A 23,791-nucleotide genomic window follows, 5' to 3' on the forward strand; every position below is an offset into this window, starting at 1 on the left:
CCCACCCCATCCCTCCCCACACCAGTCCTGCCCCACTACAGCCAATTTTAGGACCCCACTGCTCAGCCATTGCCCTGGGCTAGCAGTGGCCTGAGCTGTGATGGGGGACTGCTGTGGGCACCCTGGTCACTGTGCCAGGGATGCTGCTGTGGGTCCCAGGTAGGGTCACTCCCATGCTCTCATCCTGGGATCTTTATTCCCACTCTGCACAAAGGCTTTGCCATGTCCCAGGGTGGGGGTGGGGGGACAAGGGGCCATGGGGCCAGGGCTATGCTGTCTCCAGCGCTGCAGTGGGACAAGGACGGTAGGACCCGGCCGTGTCACCGGCCCGGTGTGGGGGCCCCCGTGGCTCCCAGCTTGGGGCTGAGGACACCTCAGCCAAGCTCCTGGCCCACCCCGCCCTCCCTCATCTGCTGGGCCAGTAGAGCACGAAGCCATCTCGGCTCTTGCTGAAGTCAGGGGTGACCACGTCAGGACGGGTCTCCACGGCCAGCAGCCGCCTGCGGCCGCGCAGGCTCAGCTGGATGCAGTCGGACACGCGGACCTGCAGCTCCCGCTTGGTCCTGCAAGAGTCCGGGCTCAGCGTGGCACCACCGAGGGTGGCCACGTCCGTCCTGGGCACCTGCCAGCCCCCACGGCCCCACTCACGTGCGGCAGTGCTCCAGCAGGACGCCCACCAGCTCGCCCACACGGTTGTCCCCCGCCGGCTGCATCTTGTGCAGGCACACGGCCATGTCGTCATGGCCCTGCATGTGGAAGACCACGAGCTGCGCCTGGCAGCTCGTCACGCTCAGCCCCGTCACCTGTGGGCCGTGCGCGGGCGTCAGGGCCACAGTGTGCCCTGTGCTCCCAGACCCGGCTGTGGATGCCCACAGCACAGGGACCTGGGACATTGGGACCGTGGCAGGCAGGGGTCCCAGGGACCCAGGAGCTGGGACACCAGGACGTGGGACATCAGGAGCCAGAGATACAGGGACATAGGACACCAGGACCTGGGATACCGGGACACAGGACAGCAGGAGCCAGGGATACACGGAGCTGGGACACCAAGAGCTGGGACAGTGGGACACGGGACATCAGCAGCCAGGCACCCCAGGGACCTGGGACACTGGGAGCTGGGACTCCAAGACACCAAGAGCCAGGGACCCCAGGGACCCAGGAGCTGGGACACTGGGAATCAGGAACCCCAGAGACTCAGGAGCCAGGACACTGGAAGCCAGGGACACCAGGACACCAAGACATGGGGATCTGGGATGCAGGGATGTGGGAAGCCTGGGGTCCTGGGGACTCAGGAGTTGGGACACCAGGACCTGGGACAGAAGGAGCCAGAGATATAGGGAGCTGGGACAATGGGAGCTGGGACACTGGGACATGAGACACTGGGAGCCAGGGATACAGCGAGCTGAGACACCAAGAGCTGGGACAGTGAGATCCAGGGAGAGAGGAACATCAGGACAGCAAGACCCGGGACACAGGGACCTGGGCCACCAGGAGCGGGGACACGAAGACACCAGAAGTCAGGGACCCCCTGGAAGCCAGGACACTGGGAACCAGGATCCCCAGGGGCTCGGGAGCCAGGACACTGGGAGCCAGGGACACGGGGACACCAAGACACGGGGATCCGGGCCACGGGCCGCAGGGCCAGGCGCGGGGGGCCGCGTCTCACCGCGCCGAGGGGCAGCTCCCGCATCACCCGGTAGTGCTGCCGCGGGTCGAGCTTGTAGAGGTGCTGGTCGGTGAGCAGGATGGCGCGGTCGCGGCTCTTGTTGAAGCGGTTGATCTGCGGTGGCAGAGCGGGGCTCACCCGGAGTCGGGGAGCCGTGCCGCGCCGCGCCGCGCCGTGCCGGGCCGTGCCGGGCAGTGGAGCCCTCACCTTGCGGACGTGGCAGGAGAAGAGCACGGCGCCGAAGTGCACCTCGTCCCGCAGCGCCTGCACCCGGCGGGCGAAGGGCAGCGCCAGCCCCGGGTTCTCGGCGGCCTGCGGGGAGGCGGGCGGGCGGTCGGCACCTCGGCGCGGCCGCGTGCCCGGAGCTCGGCGCGGGGCGGGCCGCCGCCGGCCCTTACCGAGGAGAGGTAGTCGCGCGCCCAGCTCCGCCGGCAGCCCCAGTCCTTGCGCAGCCCTTGCAGCGCCCCCATGGCGGCCACCTTGGCGCGGATCTGGGCCGCGTCCGAGGGCGGGATGTTCTTGACGATCTGCCTCGCTCGCCACCTGCGAGCGCCAAGGAGCCGGGCTGGGAGGGCGGCGGCGGCACGCGGGCGCCCGCCCGTCTGCCCGCCCGCCCGCCGCCGGCGCCTACCTGCGGAAGAGCCGCTGGCAGTGGTCCTGGAAGCGGGCGAGCACGGCCGGCGGCGCGGGCCAGGCCACGCTCCCGCCGTAGTCGGCCGCGGCGCGCACGCCCTGGAAGCGCCGCGCCAGCTCCCGCAGGTAGGCCTTCACCTTGTGCCGCTTGTAGAAGCCCACGATGGCGGCGGCGGCGCGCAGGCGGCGGCAGCGCCTCCGCGCCAGGGCGCCGCGCCAGGCCTGCCGGGCGTTCGCTCGCTCGTTTGGTTGTCATTATTATTTTTTTTTTTTTTGTTAAGCCGCCCGGCGGCGGGACGGGCCCGAGGGCGACCCACCTTCTGCAGCAGCAGGACGATGATGGGGATGAGCTGCGCCCGGGCCCGCTCGAGGCAGACGAGGGTGCGCGGCGTGCGGACGAAGACCTTGGTGCGGCCGTAGGCCACGTCGCCCTGGAAGCCGTGCTGCTCCACGAGGGCGCGGGCGGCCTCCCGGTCGGTGGCCATGAGGTGGTTGGGCCACGTGTACTCGCAGGTCATCTTGTACCTGGGGAGGTGGCGGCGGTGGTGGGTCGGGCGGCCGAGCGGGTCCCCCCCTCGCCGCCCCGGCGCCGGCCCGGCCGTACCGCAGCAGGAAGCGGTCGTAGGGCTGGCGGTAGGCGAAGCCGGCGCGCCGCACCCGCACGTTCTCCAGCAGGCCCAGGTAGGCGACCTGGTGGCGGCAGCGCTCCTCGTCGAAGAGCTCCGGCGACTTGGCGTCGTTGGGCTTGATGCAGCGCACGTAGTAGGGCTCCTGCGGGCACGCGCCGGCCGCCGCTGTGCCCCGCTTCGGTGACCCCCCCCCAGCCCGGCTGGCTCGAGGACGGCTCGACCGGGATGGGGACACACTGGGGGTTGGGGGGAGGGGGCACTGGGACATGCCCAGGTGGCACACGGACACGCCAGCCTGACCCGGGGACGCTACCTTGGAGGCCAGGTTGTCCACCAGGGCCACGATGGAGTTCTTGAAGAGGGTGGCGGTGGTGAGCGGGCGCTTGGTGACCTCGGTGATGCTCTGCTCGCCGTCGGGCCACATGGCGCGCAGCACGGGGTCGGCGCTGGGGACGGGGCGCTGGCACACGGCTGGTGGCACTGGGCACCCCATGGCCACCCCAGGGCGGCAGAGGCTTGGCGGAGGCTGCACTCCCCCCTTGCCCCATTGCTGTACTCCTGCCCGATGGCTCTTCCCCCCTGCCCCAGAGCAGCCTCTTCCACCCCACAGTGGTGACCCCAGCCCCATGAGAGTATCTTCTGCCTCCCCCCCCCCACCCCATGTCCCCAGCCTCTGGCAGGGTCTGTCCCCAAACCTGTTGTAGAAGAGCCGCTTGAAGTCCTGGAAGAGCGTGTCCTTGTTCTTGTCCAGGAAACCCTCCACCGAGTACCTGCGGGGGGGGGGGGGGGGGGGGACACTGCGCTGGGGGCACTGCCAGCTGGCCCTGGGGTGAGCTGTGTCCCGAGGGACCCAGGTGTCCAGGCAGCCCTGCCTCCCCAGCCCGGGCCGCGGGGGGCTGAGAACCTCCTGTTGGGACATGGGCACCCAGCCTAGGCCAGCCCCATGGAGGGGGGCAAGGTGGGCGCCTGGGGAGCACCCACAGGAGCCTGGGGGAATCCCATGGCCCCTCATTCTGCCATGTTCCCCCATGGACCAAATGGCCCCTCCAAGGTCCCCCAGGACCCTCATAGTCCCCCATGGCTCCTGATGGCCCTCCACAGCCCCATGGCCACCCACAGACCCCCATCGTTCCCTGTGGCTCCATGACCCTCCATTGTCTGAAATGGCTCCCCACAGCCACCCAAGGTCCCCACGGCCCCCCATGATCCCTGCGTCTCCCCATGCCTCTCCCCATGGCCAGCCATGGACCCCTATAATCCCCCATGGTCCCCTACGATTCCCAATGGCTCCCCACAGCCCCATGGTCCTCCATGGTGCCATACAGTCCCCTGTGACCCCCCAGTAGTCTCTCATGGTCCCCCATGGCCCATCATGGTTTCTTACAGCTTCCTGTGGCCCCATGACACTCTTAGATGCTGTAGTCTCCCATGGCACCCTATGGCTCCCCATGACCCCTCGTAAATCCCTCATGCACCCTACAGTTCTGTGGCCCTTCCCCACAGCTCCATGGCCACTAACAGACACCCATAATTCCACATGGTCCCCTAAGGTCCCATGGCCCACCAAGGTGCCCTATGGCCCCCTCTACCCCCATAGTCCCTCATGGCTCCCCAGGCCCCCCTCACGTGACGTCTCCGGCGTAGTGCTTGATGCGGAAATCCCGGCCAAACTCCATGGTCTTGTCCATGGGGCAGAGCTGGGCAGACGGATCGGGGCATTAGACCCCATGCCCACAGCTGCTACATGCCCCTCACCCCACGTGCTGATCCCTCCCCTCCCAGCACCTTGCGGCTGGTGTAGTGGGGATGCCGGCCGAGGCGGGTGTCCATGGAGTCGAGGAAGAGGGTGTCGGTGACGGTGCCCGCCGCCAGGCAGGCCTCGTCCAGCAGCGCCAGGATGCCCCTGTGCGGCTGCTCCACCAGCTCCACGATGAGCTCGTTATTGAAGTACTCGATCTGCAGGGACAGGGTAAGGGGCGCCTGCGTCCCTCCACACCTCGCTCCACCAGGCGATGTCCCCCCTGGTGTCCCTCAACTCTCGCTCTGCCAGGCAATGTCCCCACCAGTGTCCCCCAAATTGCCCTTTGCCACGTGATGCTCTCCCCGGTGTCTCCAGAAATCATGTGTTGCCAGGTGATGTTTGGTGCCCCCCTAAATCTTGCTTTACCAGGTGACAATCCCACCACTGTCCCCAAAATCATGCTCCACCAGGTGATGCCCCTGGTGTTCCCCCCTCCAAATCTCTCTCTGCCAGCCAACATCCCCACCAATCTCCCCCAAATCTCGCTCTGCCATGTGATGCCCTCCCTGGTGTCCCCCCAAATCACACTCTGCCAGGCGATGCCCCCAGCGCCCCTGTGTCCCCATGTCCCCGCTCACGCTCTGCCAGGTGATGCCTTCGCGCTGGTACTCGGCCTGCTCCTGCCGCAGGATGAGCTCGATGAAGAGCTGCTGCAGCTTCTCGTTGCAGTAGTTGATGCAGAACTGCTCGAAGCTGGGGACCGCAGGGTCAGTCCCTGCCGTGCATGGCCCCATCCCCCCATGACCCTGTGCCCTGTCCCTTCCATGGCACCCGTGGGCATCCAGGCACCTGCTGTGCACCCCCATGGTGCAGATGTCCTGCCACATGTCCCTCCTGCAGCCCTGTCCCCTCCATGTGTCCTTTGGGGTCCAATGTCCTCTGTGTATCCCCTGTGGTCCTGTCTCCTCTGTGTGACTTGTCTCCACCACGTGTCTCTGCCGAGTCAGGTTCTCTCCACGTCTCCTGTGGCCCTGACCCCTCCATGTGTCCATTGCAGTCCTGTCCCCTCTGCATGTCCCTGTCCCCTCCCTCTGTCCCCTATGGTCCCATCCCTTCTTTGTATCCCTGTTCCCTCCACACATCCCTTGTGTCCTGTCCCCTCCATGTGTCTCTGCTGGGTCCTGTCCTTTCCACACGTCCCTCGTGGTCCTGCCCCCTCTGCACATCCCGTGAAGTCCCGTGCCCTCGGCACGTCCCACGTGGCACAGCCACACGCACGCTGACCCTGGGCAGCTCCCCGCATCCCACCCCGCCGCGGGGCACCTGTTGGTGTCGAAGATCTCGAAGCCGTAGATGTCGAGAACGCCGATGACGGTGCTCTTGCCGTGCCGGCGGGCGTCGTAGTCCCGTGCCGAGATGCCGGTGTTGACGCGCCTCACGATCCAGCCGAAGAGCCGCTCGTAGATGGCCTGGGCATGGTGGGGGACATCACCGGTGGCCTGGGGACATCAAGGTCCCCCGGGGGCACCCGGTCCCCGGGCTCACCTTGGCACAGGCGTCGCGGGCGTAGGCGGCCTCCTTGGCGCTGTGGCCCTTCTCGATGAGCTCACCACCGCCGGTGGCCACGGTGCGGGCCAGCAGCGCCTGCTGCAGCCGCTCCGGCGCCGTGGCCGTCAGCTCGGCCAGCACGGCCAGCAGCCCCTCGTCCGCCACCACCGCCGCCTCACCCTCGGCCACGAACGCCACGTTGCCCTGGGACCCCCGGGAGGCGCCGTTGGTGGCCGGACGCATGGACACCACAGCCCCCATGGCTCTGTGGGGACACCTGCATCACTGGGTCCCACGCCATCCCTTCCAGGATGCACTGGGCAGCCCCAGGCTGTACTGGTTTGTATGGGGTTGTGCTAGTTTGTGACGGGCTGTGGTGGTTTGTGTTGGGCTCCACTGGTTTGTATGGGGATGTACTGGTTTCTAGTAGTTGGCGCTAGCTGGGATGGGAAAAGATGGAAGTGGATGGGATGGGATGGGAAAGGACAGGACAGGATGAGATGGGATGGGGCCGGATGGGATGGGATGAGATGAGATGGGATGGGACAGGACGACATGGGACTGGAAGGGACGGGATGGGATGAGATGGAATGGGACAGGATGGGATGGGACAGGACAAGATAGGATGGGATGGGATAGGTCGAGATGGGATGGGATGGGATGGGATGGAATGGGTTGAGATTGGATGGGATGGGACACGATGGTACAGGATGGGATAGGACGAGATGGGATGGGATGGGATGGGATGGGATGGGATGGGATGGGATGGGATGAGATGGGATGGGATGGGATGGGATGGGGCAGGATGGGATGGGATGGGGCAGGATGGGACAAGATGGGACGGGATGGGACGGGATGCACTTCACCAGGTGCAGGATGGCAGCAAGGATCTTGTACACAGAGCTGATCTCCTCCGGGGTGAAGCCAATCACCGCCATGGCATCCTCCACCACCTTGTAGCTGGCTGCGTCGTCACCCCCAGCCTGGGTATGGAGGGGGTCAGGGCGGCAGGAGAGGCTCAGGGTGCCCGGGGATCCCCCGCTCCCCGGCACCCGGCAGGGCTGAGCCCCGACGCACTCGTCACGCTCGCCACGCAGCACAGCGCCGCGGCGCCCCCCGGCCGATTCCCCCGTCCTGCGGCCACTCACGCTGCCGGCGGTGCCCTCGCGGGTGTAGCGGTAGGCCCCGGGGTCGCGCTGGAGGCGCAGCGAGGCCAGCAGTGCGTCGGGGGCTCCCCACAGCAGCTGAGGGGAAGGGGAAGCCGTGGGGCCCGTCACCGCCCCCATGGCCACGGAGGGGGCACTGGGATGCGGACCCCTGCCTCCATCCCGCCCTGCCTGGCGTTCCCTGGCTTGGCTCACCCTGCCTGGACCCACCTGGTCCCATCCCATCCTGTTCTGTCCCATCCCACCACATCTTGGCCCAGTCCTGTCCAGCCTGTCCTGTCCCAGTCAGTCCCATCTCATCCATCCCCACCCCATCCCATCCCCTCTCATCTGTTCCCATCCCGTCCCATCCTGTCCCATCCCATCTATCCCATCTCAACCCATTCCATCCTACCCTGTTCCATCTCATCCCATCCTGTCCTATTCCATCCCATCTGATGCCATTCTGCCCTATCCCTTTTCATCCTGTCTTAGGTGTCTCATCCCACCCCATCCCATCCTGTCCCCTCACAACCCATCCCATCCTGTCACATCTCATTCCATCCAGTTCCATATGTCCCACACCATCTTACCTGTCCATATCCCATCCTGTCTGTCCCATCCCCATCCCATCCCATCCCATCCCATCGCACCCCCTCCCATCCCATCTGTCTCCATCCCACCCCATCCCGCCCGGCTGACCTGGTAGAAGGAGTGGAAGTTCCTCTCGCCTGGCTGCTGCTGGAGGACGCGGGACTGGAAGAGGGAGCAGGGGGTGGGTGCCCAGCGATGCCACAGCGGTCATACTGGGTGCACCCACCGGCCTATCCTTTGCAGCGCCCTGCTCCCGCACCTTCTCCAGGAGGTAGTTATGGATGTGGCCACCCATGGGGTCACCCTTGAAGTCGAAGTTGATGTCCATGTACTTGCCAAAGCGGCTCGAGTTGTCATTGCGGTTGGTCTTGGCGTTGCCGAAGGCCTCCAGGACGCAGTTGGACTTCAGCAGCACATTCTTCACCCTGCGTGGCACGGCGTGGCACATCACGTGTGGCATGCAGGCATGGCACAGCATGGCACGGCATGCAGGTGTGGCGCGGCACTGCACAGTCCCAAGGCATTGCCACACTGATGGACACAGGACACGGCACCCCAGGGACCCCAACATAACCCCAGCTGCCATGGGACACCCCTGGGACCTCACAACCACCCCTATGGGCATGGCGCACCACAAGTCTCCCCACACCACCTCTACAGGCATGGGGCATCCCAGGACTCTGCCTTGTCATGACCATGGGGCACCACAGAGACCCCTGCACCACCTCTATGGCCATGGGGCATCACAGGGGCTCCCCACATCTTGACTTGGCATGGGGCACCCAGGACTCACCCCAGGGCTCCCCACAACCACTCTACGGGCATGGGACACTGCAGGGACCCCTGCACTACCCCTATGGGCATGGGGAACTTCAGGAACCCCACACCACCTCTACGGGCTTGGAGGACCCCAAGAATTTCACACCACCGCTATGGGCATCGGGCACCCCAGGGACCCCAACACAACTGCTGTGGACATGGGGCACCCAAAGAACCTCACACCACCTCTATGAGCATGGGGCACCCTAAGAACCTCACACCACCCCTACGGGCATGGGGCATCCAGGGACCCCACACGGCCTCTATGGGCATCGGGCACCCTAAGAACCTTACTCCACCCCCATGGGCATGGGGCACCTCAGGACTCCCCACACCCTGCCATGGAGCACCCTAGAGACCCATGCACCACCCCTATGGGCATGGGAAACATCAGGACCCTCCTGACCACCCAGGCAAGGGCAGCAGCTCCCAAGGGGGCTGCGGGCAAGTGCCACGGGCGCTGACCCACCTCTCCACCTCGGCGCGCTGCGTGGGGTTGGTGATGGCGGCGATGTACTGCATGATGTACTTGCTGGCCTCCGTCTTGCCCGCCCCGCTCTCGCCTGGGGAGGCAGGCGGGGGGGGGGGCGGTGAGGCCGGCACCCACGGGCGCCCCCCACCCACCCGCCCCCTGGCGCACACCCTACCCGAGATGACGATGCAGGTGTCTTTGGCGCGGCGCTTCATGGCCTTGTAGGCGGCGTCGGCCACGGCGTAGAGGTGCGGCGGGCGCTCGTAGAGCTCGCGGCCCCGGTACCGCTCGACGGCGGCGGGGCCGTACAGCGGCAGCGCCCGGTACGGGTTCACCGCCACCACCACCTCCCCGATGTAGGTGTAGATGCGGCCCTGGGAGAACCTGCGCGCAACGGGGCCGGCCGTGGGGCAGGGCGCGCGGGGCGGCCGGCCGCTGGCTCTCCCCCTCCCCAGACACCGGCGCGGGAAGCCGGGCGGCTGACCCTAACCGACTGGCCCCGGCGAGCGTGCCTCGGTTTCCCTCTGCCGGCAGCAGGGCCCGGCGCTGGGGCGGATGCTTCCTGCAGGCGGCTTGGTGCCCGCGAGGCTTCCCGCCCCGCGCGAGGGTCCCGAGCGCTTCGCCGGGACGGGCAGAGCAGGGGCCTCGGCGAGCCGGGGGAGCTCCGGCAGGCACCACCCGCGCCGGCCCAGGGAGCACCCAAGGGACCCCGGCCTCCCCCAGAGCCCTCCCCGGCCGCGTCCCGCCGTACCGCAGGCGCAGGTTCTCCATGAAGTGCTCCATGGTGACCTCGTCGAGCAGGACGAAGTCGGCCTTGCCGAACTCGGGGCTCTCCTGCTCCGCCATGCTGCGCCCGCTGAGCCGCCAGGCACCGGGCCGAGGACTTCCCCGAGCCCTGCCGGCTTCCTGTGCCGCCGCCGCAGCGCAGGCGCCGTGCTTCGCGCGGGACGGTGGTGGCCCTGCCCCATCACCACCTCCCACGGGCGACCACGGGGTGGGGTGGCACTGTGGACCGACCAGAGCGGGCGCCTGCGGCGGTGACGTGTTTTGGGAGCGAGGGGCACCCTGAGGGTTGACCTTGCCCGCGATGCACTGGAGCCCCCCTGGTGCCCAGCCCCATGGAGGAGAGTGGACACCCCAGGGGCACCGGGGAGCAGGGACACGGGTGGGACCCAGGCTCTGGAGTGGGTCATGGGAAAGGGGTATGGGGAGGGGGGTGCAGGGTAGCGACCCCCTCTTCATCTCCCCAGACCGCGGCATCGGCTGCGGTTGCGCGGCGTCACTTCCCTCCGGAGGCAGCGGCGCTTGCGGCATGGTTGCACACGCCCGTTCCGGTGCCCGGCCGCATCCTGCCCCAGGGTGCTGAGCACCCGGTGGGGCTGGAGAGATCCCCAAGAGCTGGTTGGTTACTGGGGGGAAAGCAGCGCTACCCGCTTGCTCGCGCCCTCCCACCTGCCCCCCAAGGGCTGGGATTGGGATCAGGAAAGGCTGCGGAGGCAGAGAAACCCCAGGGAGCAGGGACAGCTCCGCAGGCATTTCCTCGCCCTGCCGGCCTGGAGCCGCAAGGCTCCGGCCACCCCGGAGGGCGGGAACCACCCACAGGGGAAGGGCCGGCTCCGAACTGCCCGAAGAAAAGCCCGGGAGCTGTGTGGGATCAGGGATCCGAGAGATGCGATCAGGACAGAGCCTGCGATAGCGCAGGGAACGCAGGACTGCAACGAGACACCAGGAATTCGTATTTATTCATTCGACCCGCGCTGCGGAGCATTAAACACGTCTCACCCAACCCCGGAACGACAACGCCCCAGCTGCCCCCGCTGTCCTCGGCGCCGGGCAGAGCGGCCACGCTGCCGAGCTAAGAGCATCCGCGCTCCAAGGACCCAGGCAGCCCCCATCCGAACCCCCTCGCTCCCAAACCATGACCGATGGGCTGGGCAGGAAACTGGTCCCGGGAATCTCCAGCGTCTCCCTTTGCTCACTGGGGCTTTTGCTGGTGTTAACTGGGGCACCAGCCCTCAGCAGGACCATCTGAAGGCACCTCCGCGTTGGGCGTGTCTGTTCCCAGTGCCGGGAGACCTCCAAGGCCAGGAATCGCCTCCCGCTGCCCGTCCACAGCGCGCACAGCTTCTCCGGAGCAGGGCCAGGCCTCCTCCGCCCAGTGCCGTGCCGGGCAGTGCCAAGGCCAACGAGAGCTGCAAGAGAACGCGCCAGCTGTTAGGAGCGCGCGGGCGGCAGCTACCGCAGTGCACCTGAGCCAGGGACCCCCCTCGATCTGCCCCGGGGGCTCCACAGGCAGCTCCCCCCCCCCAAGCACAGCAACGCCGAGGCACAAAAACACGCAGAGGGGCTGAACCACAAGCTGCTCAAGGGCTCCAACCTGGCGCTTCACGGCCACCGTTACAGCCATCGCTCTGCACGCAACGGGAAATGTGGCAATCCGCATTCACAGACATCCCCCATGGCAGAGGGCTTTGTTTTTAAAGAGCAGATTATTTCCCATTACATCAAATGACCATAAAACATCCTTACCTCCAAAACGAGGAGCAACGCAGAAAGGCTCCCAGGGTTTTCAGTTCCTGCGGTTTTCCTCAAGTCTCTCTGCAAACAGCTGCTGCATCCTCCCCAGAGAGGCCTGCAGCCTCACATCGGAGGCTGGGGCAAGAGGCAGAGGCGGCCCCTGCACATCCACCCTCCAGGGCAGGCCGCAAGATGGTTTCCTGAAGTTCAAGAGCAGCAACTGAAACGCTGTTTCACTGCCTGCAGCCTGCTAACGCGGGGCTCGGCAATGCAGACAACGAGCGAGATCAGGCAACGGGTTAAACCTTCCCCTACCAGCGCGTTTAACTGCTGCAGCCTCCCTGGCAGTACTGCCAGGGCTGTTGGTCCAGATGCTCTTTGCATTTCTCTTCCGTTAATGCTAAAATTTGACAGACTGCGCAGTCCCCATGCAGCCTAAAGGCTTGTCCCGTCCCCGGCGTGAGCCAGTGGAGCCCCGCTGCGGCTCCAAGCACTACCCGCCGCCTCACTTGCGGCTTTGGGGTTGCGAGGCAGCTCATGGATCCAGTGTGCGACCCGAGGAACTGCAGGCCTGTCGCAGGCAGCTCGGTGGGGTAGGTTGAAAACCACATTGCTGAGGCAGGGCGTGAGCAGAGAGCAGAGCAGCTGGGGCAGAAGGACGCCCAAGTCCTCCTTCCTCACAGTCCTGAGGTGCAGAGACCAGGACCTAAAGCTCTGCAGGAAATCCATTGGAGCAGGCCAGGGCTGTGGCAAAACTCTGCAGCCACGTGCAGAGACCACGTGCAGGGGCTCTGCTGGGGCTCAAGCTGCGTCAGACCTGCCCCGCTGGGAAGAGCTGATCCTCACCCACTTCCTCATCCTCCTCTGCTCGCATTCTTCTTCCATCTCCTGTCTGCAGGATGCCATCCCAGGTGAGACATGAAGGGAAACTCCATTCTCATCCTCTTGGCTCTGCAGGGCAGGAAGATGATGCTGGTCTGTGCACAGATGTTTGCAAGATCTACTCACGCCCCCAACCACCCCCACCACCCCACTGCCGGCTGCTCTTCCCCTCTGCCCCGGCCCTCCAGCCAGGGCTGTCCCCACCAGCCCCAGCCGTTCCCATCCGCGCGGCACTCAGGCACTCCTGCTGGCAGGGCCACGGCCCCGCTCCCCCCAGGCTGGCACAGCCCCTCGGAGCGCTGAGGGGGCAGCAGGACCTGCGGCGGGAGGCGAGGTCGCAGCCCCGTTAATGGCCGGGCACGCCGGTGCCTCCGCAGCACGCAGAGCCCTGGAGAGCCAGGCCAGCCGGCAGAGCACTTGTGCCTAGCGGCACGTCACCACTGGGCGTCTCGCGGGTGACCCACGGGGCCAGCACTCGGGGCGTGTCTGAGATGTCTATAGCCTCCCCCTGAGGAGGGCAGAGAGAGGCCTCAAACCACCTCAGGGCTGCTCTGGCAAGCGCTACAGGAATGAACGGGGTCACCCCAGACCCCGCCACGCTGGAAGGCTTGCGGCAAAGAATGGAGGCTGCCGGACTCCGGAGCACCGCAGGCGTCCGGTCTGCCAGTGCTCGAGCCCACACGATGAAGAGCCGTGGCCGGGCTGCCCGCCGGCCCCCCTAGAGCTGTGACCTACCGCAGCCAGCGCAGCATCAGCCCCAGCCCCAGCTGGATTAAGCAAGCAGGCTGTGACGTGCAGTGCAGCGGGCTCTGAGGCTCTCTATGCAGAGCCTCACGCTGACCACAGCAGCTCGGCTCTGGTCCCTGCCTGGATCACCGCATCCAGGGAAGGCGCAGACAGAGCAAGGGCTGAAACCATGGAGCACCATGCCTGGGAGTCGGAGCATCAGCCAGACCTTCCCGTTACCTGCAGGAACACAAGCCAACCTCTGCCCATCCACGAGTCACAGCCCTTCGGTGAGATTTCCACCCTACTAGGATTTTGTTTGCTAACTTAAGGGGGCCTCCGTGGCTGTGCTCAACAGTCGCCTGCACAGACAAATTGCAGTGACGAAGTGGAACAGAGAAGAAAATCCTCTCAGGACAGGCCTATTTCACGCACCTGCCCATTTCCAGCAGCTTCGTACATCCTTCCAGGCTGCCAGCAGAGAAGGAGGCTGTGAACTGCAGAGGAAAAAAAACTGGTTGTTATCAGAAGAAAAGCAGAGAAGGAAGCAACCAGTTCCGCTGCGCTCCACAAAGCCAGCTCAACTGTGCCCGAGGACAGCACAGCAAGACCAGCGCAGCCACCTGGACCGTCCGTAACAGCACACAACACCGTTTATAGTGCCAGAGGTTGGCACAGGGCTAGGAGTAAGTTAAAGAGAAGTAGCTGACTGACCAACACACAGCTCTGCCTGGGATGTGATGGGGCATGTCTGGGATTTCTATAGCTTCCCCCTGAGGAGAGCAGAGAGAGGCCTCAAACCATCCCAGGGCTGCTCTGGCAAGCGCTACAGGAATGAACGGGGTCACCCCAGACCCCGCCACGCTGGAAGGCTTGCTGAAAGGTGGCAGCAAGAGGAGCTGGCCACACCTAACCTCCCCTACCTCTGCGGCTGAGCAGCGTGACTCATTGCTGTAGCAGGAGATGGAAAGCAGCTCCAGATGGAGAGGAGCACCCAGCCCTGCAGAGACAGAAGAGCATGAGTCAGGACAGCGCTGGGTTTGCAGTGCATCACTCCGGAAAGCTTTGAAAACCACAAATAATAATAAAAAAAACCTACTCCCTCTAACGGCCGCAACGGTGTGGCAGCAGGGGTGCAGGAGACTGCAGAGACCGTGTAGTGCTAGCGAGCAAACCACAGAGCGTTTATAGCCAAACACAGATGCTCCCAAGGATCCCCACGTGCTGGCGGCTACACGAGAGCCCAGGCAATGCTGCACAGGCTTAAAACCCCATTTTTGAAGCCTGATTTGAGGGGAGAGAATCGGAGGGGACTGCTCTCCGGCAACTGCTAGCGGTGCAGCCGCTAACCGTGGCCCCTCACAGCCCTTGGGGTGCACCATCAGCACCCCCCTCACCCCGTTTTGCAGGGCGGCCCCAACCATGGGGTCGGGCAATGCGCAGCAGCTCACACGCAGCGCCCCGCGTGGGTGAGACCCCCACCCGACCCCCAGACTCAGATCCACTGCCCACCCGGGGGACCCCCAGCCCCGCTGAACTCCCCACCCCAGGCCTGGAGGGCAGAGAGCCCCCCCCCCGGCCTGCTTACCCCCCTCCCCCCGCACCCCTTCTCCAGACCCGGTGACCGTCCCCGTCCCCTCAGGGCGGGTGCAGCCCCCCCGGCACGGTGCCCCCCTCCCGCCTCACTCACCGGCCCGGGCCCACGCGGCCGCGCCGGAGGACTACCCTTCCCAGCGTGCACCGCGCCCAACGGCGCCTCACCGGCGCGGCGGCCGCCGCAGCTGGCCCCCGGCGGGGCGGCGGGGCAGCGCCGCCGGCCATGCCGGCCCCCGCCGTAGCCCCCGGCTCCTCTCCGGTCCCCCGGAGCGGCGCCAGCCGCAGATGGCGGCGGATGTTTCGGCGCCGGCCGCTCCACCCGCCTCCGCTGCCGCCGCCATGGCCGTAGGCGGAGCCTCGCCAGCGCGTGACGTCAGCGCGCTCCGCGCACCGCCCCTCCCGCGTGGGTGGTGGCGGCACCTGGCGGCCGGCGGCGGCGCAGCCGCCGCCGGAGGCGCCCGCGCATGCGCGGGGCGGCCCACACGGGCACCGCAGTCCGCGCTCCCGCTCCCGCTCCCCAGTCGCAGTTTCCCGTCCCAGTCCCAGTTCTTCCCCGTTCTCCAGCCCAGTCCCCTGTTCTGGCACCGAGCCCTAGCTCCCAGTCTCAGCTCCCCGCATCCTGGCGCCTCGTCCCAGTTCCCCGCTCCCCTCCCCTGGCTTCGCCGCCAGCTCGGCGCTCCCGGGGCCGCCCGCCCCGCCGGGGCAGGGGGGAACGTGGCGGCCGTGCCCGCTTCACCGTGCGGGCAGGCGAACGGGGCCGCCCGCGACCCCGCGCAGCGCCCGGCCGCCGCCGGGGCCGAGAGAGGGGGCGGGGCCAAGAGGCAGGGGCGGGGCCAAGAGGCAGCGGCGTGGCCACGCCCACAGACGGGGCAAGCCTGGAGGGGCGTGGCCTAACGAGCGCGGACTCCACGTGCAGGGGCGGGGCCAGCCTGATGTAGGCGGGGCCAGCCCACCTGCCCCCGCTGAGAGGAAAAGCGGAAGGTGGGCGGGGCTGAGCCGTGGGGGCGGGGATATCTCCGCGGTGGGCGGGGCTTCAGGGTCCGCCAGCGGAGCCGGCGGCTAGTGGCGTGCGTGGCGGGGGGGGGGGTCAGGGGCGCATGCGCCGCGCCGCGTTCCACCCCGCCCCCGTTCGCCCCTCGTGCCCGTGCCCGCGGAGGACTGACGTCAGTCCTCCGGGCGGGGCGCGGGGCACGCCGGGAAGCCGACGCCCAAGATGGCGGCAGGATTGAAAAGTTGTGGGTGCCGCTGAGGCGGCTCTGGGCGGGCTGCGGCCGGGAGCGGGAGCGGAGCCCCCAGCGGGCCGCGGCCGCCGCCGCGCGCTGAGGCCGGGCGCGCACGGCTGCTGCGGGGATGCCCCGGGGGGGGCCGGGGCCGCCGCCGCCTGAGACATGGAGGAGGAGGGCAAGAAAGGCAAGAAGGTGAGAGCGGGCCGCGCCGAGGCGGGGGTCCCGCCGCGGGGAGCCCCCGGGGCCGCTTTCCCTGGGGCGGCCGCAGCCGGCGCCGCTTCTTACGGCTCGTGCGGCGGCTCCTGGCTCGGCCCTGCCGGAGCCCGGCAGCGTGGCTCCCCGGGCGCTGCCCCTGGGGCCTTTCTTCCACCCCCCCCCCCCACCACCACCCCGCAGGTCTTGGGGGCGCCTTTTCCTCCGTCCGTGCGACCGACCGTAGCGTTTAGAGCGGCGCCGGCCCGGCCTCGCTGGAGACAGCAGCCTCTCCTGCTGTGGCCCGTGCTCTGCAACGGTGCGGGTCTCTCTTTGCTGCTCTCGGCAGCATCTCGGCACTGGCCTCGGGGCAGAAGTTAGTTTAGCATCCTGCTTCTTCTCCTGAAGCTGCTAGTGAGGCAGCTAGTTAATGACAGTTTAAGCGTCGTCTCTAACAGCACTGTGTTGTCCTGCCTATTGCTTGTGTTGCTGTATTAGAGGTGCAGTGTGTGTGTGTAGTGGGCTGCCCACAGTCAGGTCTGTTGTGCTGTAAGCCTTTTGGAGATCAGCAGGCTCTGTTTCCATTGACTGGAAGGGGGCTGCTTTAGTTCTTATTGCTTAAACCTTTTTTGTGTGATCTTCTAGAGTGTATGTGGGGGAGACAAAGCTCAGACTGAAGGCTAAGGCCAGACTAGGCCTCTTAGTGGTCCTTGAGCAGGTTGGTTTTGACTCTCTCTTCATGAAGAAAACTTATCTTCAATTTGATGATGATATAACTGTGGGGAAACAAGCTATTTTTAGTTCTTTCTTGATTGGAGACACCTGCAGTAACTATCTTCTCAGAAGGTGGCAGCAGAGTCTCCTACTGAAGCATTAAGATTTTAAGTGATGAGAATACTAATAAATTTTGAAATTCTGTGTATTTTCTGATCTACCATATGTGGTTACCATAGAATCAAATCCTGAAAGTTTGGCTTAACACTCTGTCCAGGAAAGAAACTTAAATAACAGTGGTAAAAGGCAAGCGTCAAGAGGGCTTTTGTAAAAACACTTAAGTTCCTTTGAGATGTCTAGCAATCTGTGAGGTGTTACAGAATCAATAGCATGGTTGGGAATAGAAATGACTTGGCTTAGAGTGGTGTGCTTTTAGATACATAACATTCCCTTAACTCAAAATACTTCTTGCTTCAAGAAGAAACAAATCTGGATGCAACTTTTGAGGTTGTGGATGACTACAGGATAACTTTAGAAGTAATATAAGAACAACTACAAGTAAATGCTTGTTGTCCACACTAAGCAGCAGGCTAAAAGTAATGCTCAAGTAAAGTACAGAGACAAGATCTGTTATGTATATAAAGTGGAATGATTTTTGTCTCCATAGAAAACCAGCTTTCTGGTATGTGCAAAAAAAAAGCAACTTTAAGGCAAAAAAAAATAAAGTGTGGTCTCTAGTCATGTTATTTGCTTGTGTGGTTACTTTGATTGAAAGCTGTAGGCTGAGGTCAGGGAAAGCTGAGGGGGTGGATAAGGGTGCAGGCACACAACTTGGGTCTGAGCAAGTGGAGGGTAGATACCTTCTCTCATATATATCTCCGAACTCCAACTTGGGAAGTAACTGTGCTACTGTCCAGGTGCTTTAGGAAAGGTGGCCAGCTACTGTGGTCACAGATTCACAGAATCAGAGTGGTTGAGATTGACATGGACCTCTGGAGATCATCTAGTCTAATCTCCCTGCTCAGAGCACAGGCAGCTAGAGCCGGTGGTCCAGGACTGTTTCCAGCTGGGTTCTAAATATCTGCTTGAAGGGAGACTTCACAGCTACTCTGGCCAACTCTTTGTTCACTCTCTAGCTGAACATAAAAACTTACTGTGAACTTTCCGTAGTTCAGTTTGTCCCACGGAGTCTTGGCCTTTCACTAGACACCACTGGAGAGCTGGTCTCCTTTACACCATACTATTGAGCATTTACACACACAGATATCTGCCTCTGCTTTTCCCAAACTGCCTCTTCTCCAGGCTAAACAGTTGCAGCACTCTCAGCCTATAATTGTATGAGATGTTCCTGTCTTTTAACCATCTTCATGGCCCTCCCCTGGACCTGCTCCTGCATGTTGCAGTCTCTTGTACTGATGGGCCCAGGAGTGATCACAGCATGTGTGTGATTGCAGTCCACCTTTTGCTGCCTTTTTAGTGATCACTGTGGACAAGAAGACATCAGCAGTAATTCTTTGAGACTGATGCGAGTTACTGTGGCACATAGCTGCAGCTGGAGGATTTGGTTTCATACTAGGGTACCAGTCTTTGGTGCTAAATGTTCATGGAGTCTTTCTCCTCAGTTCTGTATGTAGATACTCTCTGAAGTGGCTTGATGTAGAGACATGCCCTCAGTCTGTGATCAGCATGCCTGCAGAAGCTTGGCAACTTAAAGGAGGTTAGGTCCTTAAACAAGGACAGACTTGGCTTCACCCTGTTTTGTTGTGGATTGGGATTGTTACTTTAAAACTGCAGCGGCTTTGTTTTAGGGTTTGCAGTGCTTTGGGGCCAGGGCATAGGCTTAAAGAGTTTTCTCACTGTTTTCCCTCATAGTTCATCTAAAAGCCAAAGGCATAAACTCCAAAAACCAATTAACCACCACTATCTTTGATAGTTAGCTTGGCTGCTGAAACAGGTGTGTTCATCCACTGTGCATTAGCAGGTCACAGCTGCTGAGCCCCAGGGACTCCTAGGAAAATGCTCTCCTTCCCGTGTAACCCAATGTGAATCCTTCCAGAATGCAGGTGGCTGGCCCTCAGCCAGCAGGATTGTAGGTTGAAACATGGTAATTACATCTCCGTAGTACAAGCCATAGGTAGTAGTATGGCAGGTTTGGTCAAGATTTTTCCTAGAAGAGAAATCCTAGTACTGTGGTGAAGGCTACTCAAGCTCTAGACAAATGAGGTATTTACTGAAATTGGAGCCCTGGATATACTATTGAACAGTGGCGTACAGCAGCCCTTCTGCTGTCTGGTCATTCAGCTAAACCAGGTTATCCCAACCCAAAGACATAGTGGCAAGATGGAAGATACCTGGTCAAATGCAGACCTGACTGGGGATTGCTTTAGTAGTGGGAAAGTCCTATCTTAAACAGGCTTGGAGATAGAAATGTCCATCTCAAACTTCTTTGAAAGGAGTAGATCAATTCCAGAGCATGTCATCAGCTCTGGTTGCCTGTTCTTCTGGTATTGGCCATTGCATTAAAAGAGGAAATTCTTGTTGCAGTTAATTGTGTTGTGGGAATCTGTTTGGAGCTTGAACAGTTGTTCTTAGTCCTTGTGGAACAGTCATCCTAGCCAGAGTCCTAATGCTCTCTTTCTTGGAAAGAGAAGGGTGGAGGGAGGAAGGAGGCAAACTTCTTGGCATACCCTAATAGATGCCTTGGTCTATAGAGCAGGATTTTCCTGGGTCCTGTTGACCTCTTTGGTTGAGGCTCTTGTAACATCTCATCTCAGGAAATCTGTAAGATGGATGCAAGGCTTCCTCAGGCATTCAATGGCAAAATATTTGAATGTTTTTCTTAAAATAGTTCAGTGTGCTGCATCTAAGGTGCTAGTATAAAACTTCTAACTTTTCTGGTTCGGGTATGTCCTAGGCCTGACATACACTCGCTTTCTCTATGTCTAGAGACAGAAAAATTGATCTGCTTTTGTGTAAAATGTGAGGTCTCTTATTGCAACTGTTTTAATGATTGCCAGATCTTGCTTATAGAACTAATCACTTGGCATTTCAAACCAGATTTCAGTACCACAAATATTAAGGGCATTAGCTGCTCTAGTACTCGTTTTGTAGATCACTGGGAAATACCTGCCACAACTGAGAAAAGCTTCTAACCTCTGCTAAGTGTCATTCACTGTAAGCCAGAAATCTTCAGTAGTAAGGCTGTGTTCTTTGTTGGTGTGGGGTGTGTGTGGAAGGGAATGGGAGACTGAGAACCTTCTGAAGGGAAGCAAAAGAGTTAATGCCTTGACTAGAACTGATTCCTGCTGAAGTTGAATGGTGCAATGTGAACTCCCAGGCTTCATGCAGAATATATTAATGGATTGAGCTGAAAGACAAAGCTTTGTAGAAGGCTCTACTTAGAGGATGAGACTCCACTGGGCTTAAAAAGTTGCTTGAAGTTCCTGCAGTATCTTGAGTGTTGACTTTTTTTGCTGCAATAACTGTGAGCCCTTGACAAGGCACTTGCCTTACTCTTCAGTGAAGTAGCAGTCATATTTGAGAATCAATTGCTGTAGGAATGGTTATTCTGTGACTTCACTGTGAGATTATTTAGCCTGCTCAAGTGAACACAGTATCCTTATTTTTAGCTTGCTTGGATGCTTTTAGACTAATGAAAGCACACATCTACTCGGACTCCTGGATGGTTTTGGGTATGGAGGGCTCATTCTCATTTTGTAGTCTTCAGCTAATATAAAGCATGTGCAAAGTGTTCCTGTAAGCTGAGTTGTTGTGATTGCTCTTTCCTCTTCTAAGACTTATTGTAGTGGCCATGATTGGATCCCAAATTTCCAAGGGTGCTAGCTGTTATTCAAAATAAAGAAATTGGCTGGATAGGTGGTGATCCTTTGATAAAACTCCAGCTACTACAATTTGTTGTATTGGCTTGGTCACTTTATGCCTAGCTTTGAAGTGCTGCAGCACTTCCAGAAGGTTGTGTGAGGGGTGTGATAGGAGGTGTCTAGCCCCCTTTACTGCTCAAATACCCTGCACAGATCAGTATGGAGAACTTTCTTCCAGAATAACAGGTATGGCAGGCACCTGCTCTTCCATAGCAGAACATTAAAGTGAGAGCCCTGAGCTTCCCTCACTGGCAGGTCTATCTTGAAGTACTTATGCTGCTCACAACAGTGAGCCAAAACGTACTGCTTACTGGGGGTCCAACCTTCAGAAGTTAGACTCATTTCCTTCCCCATCTCTAGCCTCAGACCCCCAAAGGGAAACATTCAGAGCAGTTACGAACAGCTGGTCTGTACACTGCCTTTCTTGGTGTGTATTTAATTAAAATGCCCAGCTGCCACAAAGCTGAGTGAACTCAAGACAAACAGCACTTATTAGACTGTCCTTGGCTCTCCTGATCACAGAGCAGAGCCTCCAGTCTTGTTCTGCAGCTATAAGATCGTTCAGCATGTATCTTAGTCACTTCAGACAAGACTACTGTGCTGTCTGAAAACATCAGCTAGCATTTGATCTGTCTGCTGCACCACTTGATCTAAGCCAAGTAAAGCTCTTCTAGGTGAGAACAACTAAAGATACTTAATATGGCTCTTAGACCTCTTGATTTATGTTACTTGTTCTGTTAAACTTTAAAAGTTACAGCTACAAATCCTGTTGCTGGCTCTTCCAGATTCCTTGGGAAAACCGCAAGGTCAACTCAGCATTTCTCTAATCTCCCTTAAAATCTATATTCAGAAATTCAATAATAAGTAAGTTTGGCATCCCTTTTCCCTCTGAAGGAATGGCCTCAGGGTTGGGAAACATGCTTTTCAATTTATAAATGTCTATCAATCTCATGATCTAAGCCTTTGTAGGGAATCTGGAATACCCAATGAACTGGATTTTAGCAGCTTGTCTCCTTTGAACTGTCTGTGCTTGACTTGCTCTAGGGTGTGGAGCTCAGCAGGACAATCCTGTAGTTGCTGTTCTTGGCTGCTCTTGACATCTGTCCAGTTACTCAAGCAGAATGTGGAGCCTCTTGTGTTTGCAGTACTTCCTTCTACCTCCAGGCTGGATAGAAGAGGAAGCCAAAATCTCCTAAAGGAGGAAAAAGGAGTAGAATCTGGATTGAAGGTGGATCCTTTTGATTGTAGGCCTGAAGTCCAGAGTCAGATGTGGAGTAAAATGGGACTGGCAAGAGAACTGGAAGATAGGGAGGAAAGGGACAGGAGAGAGAGGGCTGCTGTTGTTGAATCTTTTACTTGACCAGGAGGTTTGAACAGCTCTGGTAAACCTTGTGATGTCTTAATATCCACACAACTGTACTTGTCCACCTTGCAGCAAGGAGCAATTGTAAAACAGCTCCTTCAAGGAGGAAATTTCCTGTGCTTTGAGGACTGTGAAAGCTGAGACTTGCCAAGCTGGATTTCTGTGCCACAGTGTCTCCTCATAGAGCATGTTTAGTCCCACAACGATATCTTAGTGGAGACCTCCTTGCTTTTCTGGGGACAGAGCAGGGAGTTGCAGTGTAATGAGGGAGGCTGGAGGACCCTTTGGGGGCGGGGGGGGGGGGGCTTGCTTAAGCCATCAGCTTTTGTTGCCCTGCGGAAGGAGATTTTGCCTCTCCCAGAGCCCTGGGGTGGTGGCAGGGCTCTTGCCTTGCGCAGTGGGTGACCTGTTCTTACCCAAGGTTCCTGGGTCCAGTTCAAATGCTAAGTGAATGTGCTGACAGTCAGAGCCAACCGTTGGTAGCATGGCAGCTCTAGCACTTTCCAGTGGATTCAGGGTCTAGACTCCCTAGCTGGGGGTGCCAAGGGTGGGAGCTGGGGGTGTAAATGGACATGGAGCTCTTGCCTTGTGCGCATGCTTGTTCATGAGGTGTTTACACTGAGGACAGCCTGAGCAGGGTGAGAGTGCTCTGGGAGGACTTGGCAACATTGCTGTCCACACTGCATCGCTCACATCTGGATGAACTTGTCTGTGCCTCCTGTGGCTTAGTGGTAGGGGTGATCATACTATTTAACTTGATGCTGCGCATCGAGCTGTGTGGAGGCGGGGCTCTGCTGTCCCTCTGGGGGACAGGGAGGAAATGCAGCTTTGGCAGGGTCTCAAACGTGTTGCAAGATCCCCAAAATAAGGATGTCGGAGGCTTGAGAAGTCATTTGAGACCTGGAGCTTGACTGAACAAAAGCCAGTGCCTCTAGCGTTTTTTTTGTGGTCCTCTACAGAGGGAGGAATTGCTGAGGGTGGTGATTTGATCCACAGTGGTTAGGCTGCTGGGAAGGGCAGCAGGCTTTCCTCCCACCCCAGCTCCTGCTGCTTCCTTGGCACTGGCCCTGGCACTTGTTTTCTGCCAGCCCAGCTTCCTGCACCACCTTGCTGTGGCGTGCAGCAGCGGAGGGAGCAGGGCGGCCCTTTCCTCTGGCAGCCAGCCATTAGATAAGATGCCTTGCTGTGAGAGCCTTGGCTCTGCCTTGAGACTCGAGGAGGCTGGTGCTGTCAGGGTGAAGGCCATCCCCAGCCACTCACGTGGGTGGGAACAGGGATGTGTTCCCTGCTTGTTTCCCCCCTCTGATCAAGGATATGCTGAACTGATGGTGCTGTCTCCGTAGCTGAGGTAGGTTTGCGAGCTGCTCTGCAGCCTAGGCTCCCAGCCTGCCCTGGCAATGCTCTCCTTGCATGCTGTTAGGCAGCAGCATGGCCTCTTTCCTCTGCT

General features: G+C 60.7%; 2 protein-coding genes and 2 non-coding genes across 5 annotated transcripts in view; 1 reads left to right on the top strand and 3 right to left on the bottom strand.

Annotated features, from left to right (window-relative positions):
- Window positions 1–177: 177 nt before the first annotated feature.
- On the bottom strand, window positions 178–10,093 carry MYO1G (myosin IG). Its single transcript, XM_062567630.1, has 22 exons — window positions 9,999–10,093; window positions 9,423–9,631; window positions 9,245–9,338; window positions 8,216–8,381; window positions 8,065–8,118; window positions 7,366–7,461; window positions 7,084–7,200; window positions 6,215–6,421; window positions 5,993–6,138; window positions 5,308–5,422; window positions 4,714–4,884; window positions 4,555–4,625; window positions 3,624–3,698; window positions 3,242–3,374; window positions 2,904–3,070; window positions 2,617–2,824; window positions 2,298–2,521; window positions 2,065–2,209; window positions 1,874–1,978; window positions 1,667–1,780; window positions 649–803; window positions 178–563 (listed from the first exon to the last, which is right to left on the bottom strand). Exons 1-22 carry the CDS (start codon window positions 10,091–10,093, stop codon window positions 407–409), a joined length of 3,024 nt encoding a protein of 1,007 aa, XP_062423614.1. The 3' UTR covers window positions 178–406.
- Window positions 10,094–13,126: 3,033 nt separating this feature from the next.
- Window positions 13,127–13,260, bottom strand: LOC134137651 (small nucleolar RNA SNORA9). Its single transcript, XR_009957739.1, has one exon. It is a non-coding gene; the product is annotated as a small nucleolar RNA SNORA9 (small nucleolar RNA).
- An 857-nt stretch (window positions 13,261–14,117) lies between these two features.
- Window positions 14,118–14,251, bottom strand: LOC134137650 (small nucleolar RNA SNORA9). Its single transcript, XR_009957738.1, has one exon. It is a non-coding gene; the product is annotated as a small nucleolar RNA SNORA9 (small nucleolar RNA).
- A 1,919-nt stretch (window positions 14,252–16,170) lies between these two features.
- CCM2 (CCM2 scaffold protein) overlaps window positions 16,171–23,791 on the top strand; it is a 48,627-nt gene continuing 41,006 nt past the window's right edge. For both annotated transcript variants that reach the window (XM_062568660.1, XM_062568661.1), the window contains exon 1: window positions 16,171–16,386. In XM_062568660.1, coding sequence (XP_062424644.1) covers window positions 16,357–16,386 — 30 coding nt within the window. In that variant the 5' untranslated portion in view covers window positions 16,171–16,356. The remainder of the gene's footprint in view (window positions 16,387–23,791) is intronic.

Source organism: Rhea pennata, chromosome 2 (assembly GCF_028389875.1).
Source record: "Rhea pennata isolate bPtePen1 chromosome 2, bPtePen1.pri, whole genome shotgun sequence".
Taxonomy (NCBI): Eukaryota; Metazoa; Chordata; class Aves; order Rheiformes; family Rheidae; genus Rhea; species Rhea pennata.

Excerpts from the sequence above, each read along its gene's own strand:
- MYO1G (XM_062567630.1), bottom strand. The coding sequence starts at position 10,093 with ATGGCGGAGCAGGAGAGCCCCGAGTTCGGCAAGGCCGACTTCGTCCTG. Across the intron at positions 7,462-8,064 it reads ACTTCCACTCCTTCTACCAG|CTGCTGTGGGGAGCCCCCGA; the intron begins GTCAGCCGGGCG and ends CCTTCCCCTCAG. Across the intron at positions 564-648 it reads CTGCTGGAGCACTGCCGCAC|GACCAAGCGGGAGCTGCAGG; the intron begins GTGAGTGGGGCC and ends GGACTCTTGCAG.